This window comes from Enhydra lutris, unplaced genomic scaffold (assembly GCF_002288905.1).
Source record: "Enhydra lutris kenyoni isolate GAN:26980312 unplaced genomic scaffold, ASM228890v2 scaffoldscaffold65, whole genome shotgun sequence".
NCBI classification, from domain to species: Eukaryota; Metazoa; Chordata; class Mammalia; order Carnivora; family Mustelidae; genus Enhydra; species Enhydra lutris.
This window is the reverse complement of record NW_019154149.1, coordinates 6,920,168-6,923,674: the sequence shown is the minus strand read 5'-3', so window position 1 is coordinate 6,923,674 and position 3,507 is coordinate 6,920,168. Positions and strand designations below refer to the sequence as shown.

The 3,507-nt window shown below is 40.4% G+C and overlaps 1 protein-coding gene across 1 annotated transcript; it reads right to left on the bottom strand.

Annotated features, from left to right (window-relative positions):
* Window positions 1-752: 752 nt before the first annotated feature.
* On the bottom strand, window positions 753-1,705 carry LOC111158965 (cerebellar degeneration related protein 1). The gene is given in 5 exon segments (XM_022521313.1): window positions 753-804; window positions 806-921; window positions 923-961; window positions 1,008-1,238; window positions 1,241-1,705. Coding segments are annotated over 5 exon segments (903 nt in total).
* Window positions 1,706-3,507: the final 1,802 nt, after the last annotated feature.

Genomic DNA, 3,507 nt, shown 5'->3' with positions numbered 1-3,507 from the left:
TCTAATGTTGAAGTGTTCCAACATCCCCAGTGTCTGAATGACTAGGTTTTTTAACATCCTGACATCTTAATCCAAATCTCCTGTCTAGGGCTGCCAAAATCTGTGACTTCCAGCATCATGAAAATTACAGCTTCCAAATTCTGTGTCTCAACAAGAATGTGTCAATACCCATGTTTTCCAAATGTCTCCTAATATCCAGGACTTCCAATTTTAGGGTCTCTAAATGTCTATATCTTCTATTGTCTATATCTTCCAATGTTTAGGGCCTCCAAGGTACAGGAATTATAATGTCTCTAGTAGTCAGGGTTTCCCATACCCATGAATTCCAACGTTCAGGGTCTCCAAAGTCTCCAGTATCCAGAATAACCAATGTCCACAAAATCCAAGGATTCCAATGTCTCCAACATCCTGTGCTTCCAATCTCTCCAATGTCCAGGGTTTCCAATGGCGCCAGTGTCAAGGTCTTCCAACAACTCCAGGTCTTCCAGAAACTCCCAAGTCTTCCAACAAATTCCAAGTCTTCCAACAGCATCAAGGTCTTCCAGCTAATCCTAGTCTTCCAGAAAATTCACGTCTTCCAGATAATCCATGTCTTCCAGTAATTATAGGTCTTCCACAACATCTGTATCTTCCAGGAAAATCCACGTCTTCCAGAAAATCTATGTCTTCCAATGTTTTCAAGGTCTTCCAGACAATCCACGTCTTCCAGCAATTTCAAGGTCTTCCAGCCAATCCACGTCTTCCAGAAAAAACTATGTCTTCCACCAAATCCAAGTCTTCCAGCTAACTTATGTCTTCCAGAAAAATCCAGGTCTTCCAGTCAATTGATGTCTTCCAGAAAGAAATCCAGGTCTTCCACTCCATCCACATCTTCCAGAAAAATCTATGTCTTCCGTCAAATCCATATCTTCCGGAAAAATCCAGGTCTTCCAGTCAATCCATGTCTTCCACCAAATCCAGTCTTCCAGTCAGTCCACGTCTTCCAGACAAAATTTTATGTCTTCCACTAAATATATCCAGGTCTTCCAATAAAGCCACGTCTTCCAGAAAATTTATGTCTTCCACTAAATCCAGGTCTTCCAACAAATATACGTCTTCCTAGAGATCCACGTCTTCCGGAAAATCCATGTCTTCCAGTAACCTCCAGGTCTTCCAGCAAATCTACGTCTTCCACCAAAAAATCCAGGTCTTCCGGACAATTCGGGTCTTCCTGAAAATCCACGTCTTCCAGAAAAAGAACATGTCTTCCAGGAAATCCATGTCTTCCAATGACCTCCAAGTCTTCCAGAAAATCCGTGTCTTCCTGAAAATCCATGGCTTCCAGAATTCACGTCTTCCAGCAAATCCTTGTCTTCCAACAAAGCTGTGTGTCTTCCATCAAATTCATGTCTTCCAGCCTACCTACGTCTTCCAACAAATTTACGTCTTCCGGAAAATCCACGTCTTCCAGAACATCCACGTCTTCCAACTAAGCCACGTCTTCCAGAAAATCCTTGTCTTCCTACATTTCCAGGGCTTCCAGCATCTCCAGGGCTTCCAGCATCTGCTCGCCTTCCAGCATCTCTGCATCTTCCGGCATCTCTGCATCTTCCGGCATCTCTGCGTCTTCTGGCATCTCTGAGTCTTCCGGCATCCCTGAATCTTCCGGCATCTCTGCGTCTTCCGGCATCCCTGCGTCTTCCAGAATCTGCTCGTCTTCCGGCATCTCCACGTCTTCCGACAACTACCCAGTCTTCCAACAGCGGGCTCAATATCCACGTCTTCCAACGTCTCCAGGATACCGGTCTTCTAACATTCAGGTCTTCCAGCGTCTACGATATCCAGGTATTCTAACATGTTCCATAGTCCAGGTCTTCCTGACCATTCCCCAGGGCCAGACCTTTTTAAAAGGAGTCTTCCCAAGTCCGAGCCTTTCCATGTTCAGATTTTTCCACAGACAGGTCTTCCAACACAAATAATCCTGCTTCCAGTAGAATTAGCTTCAGAAAATTTAATAAGGCTTTCCTTCTTATAGACCAGATTCTATGGATCAACTGTATTGCAGCTTAATAGTGTTTTTTGCTACTAGGAAATGTGTATTTATTTACAGCTTTTAAAGATAGTGTTCATAAAACATCTTCTATAAAATAAACACATCGCTGGGATTACTGTGATAAATTTTGCTACTTTGCTAATGCTTATAGTTTTTATATAGTCAACTATGATTAGGTGCAAATGAAATTCTTATTTTAGTGAAAAAAACTCCTGTTTAGAGACTGTTTATTATTTTAGAGTATGTTAATACAGTGTATTTGTCTATTTCTTATACTGCCAATTTTTGTTTGGTCTTATGAGACTGGTTAATAATAACAACAACAATAATAATAACAACACTTAACATAGCATTTGCTACGTCCAGGCACTGTTCTAAGGTCTTTACGCACATCCCCTCATTTAATCTTCACAAGAACCCATTGAGGTGTAGGTAATATTATCCCCATTTTACAGATGATGAAACTAACACACAGAGGGGAAGTAATTTTCCAAAGGACACAACTAATAAATGATAGAGCTGGCTAGCCTACTGAACCCAGCTAGCCTGTTGGCCAGAGTCCATGATCCTAACCACTGTGCTATAATATCTGCTGTTGAAAGTCAAGTTGAGAATTATGGGATCCAAAGCATGATTGCTCCTATTTTATGTGCAAACTATTATCAGATCTTATTTACAAATGGTCTTGCTTCATCCTCTCACTATCAGAACCTATTTGTATTCACAGATCTCATTCCTCAACTAGCTACTATTATTTCCTTGCCATATATATGGAACTAGACACAAATACTTCCTAATACCATTTGGGCAGAAATAATATAAGGAAGAAATAATTAAGGAAGCACTGAGTTCAAGTACCATTTGCTTTAGAATCATATTCACAGCTCCATGCTCTGAGTACTGATGCTTGGAATTTGACTCTCCCATCTACTTTCATCCCTTATCACTGACCATTCTCAACTTTGCACCTTATTATCTAGACCATTTACCATTAGTTTGTTTCTGACCTCTAGGATTCACCTGTTTCTTCAAATATCACTGACCTCCTAGATTCCTGACCACTGCTTTGCATTCAACTAATGGTAACTACAACTCCCTGACTCTCAGCTTGCTGACCTGGAGAACTAACTACTTGGTTCTCCCAAATCTCAGCTCCTACCAGGTGCTTCCAGCAACATGGCTACCATGTCTCTGGCTGGCTTGACAAACATTAAAGCTACATAATGAAATTATGGTTAGACAAGGAATCTCTAAAGATTTGGAATCATCTACATAGTAATACAAATGAATCATAATAATAATTATTATTGAAATTGAAATACCTTCCAAATATCTAGTCACTTATTTTGCAAAGTGTTGTCATTTCATCCATCATTTATCTACTCATTCATTCATTAATTCATTCAACAAATATTTATTGAGCACCAGCTGTGGGCCAGGCATATTTCAAAGGAGCTTAAGATCACCTAGGGAAC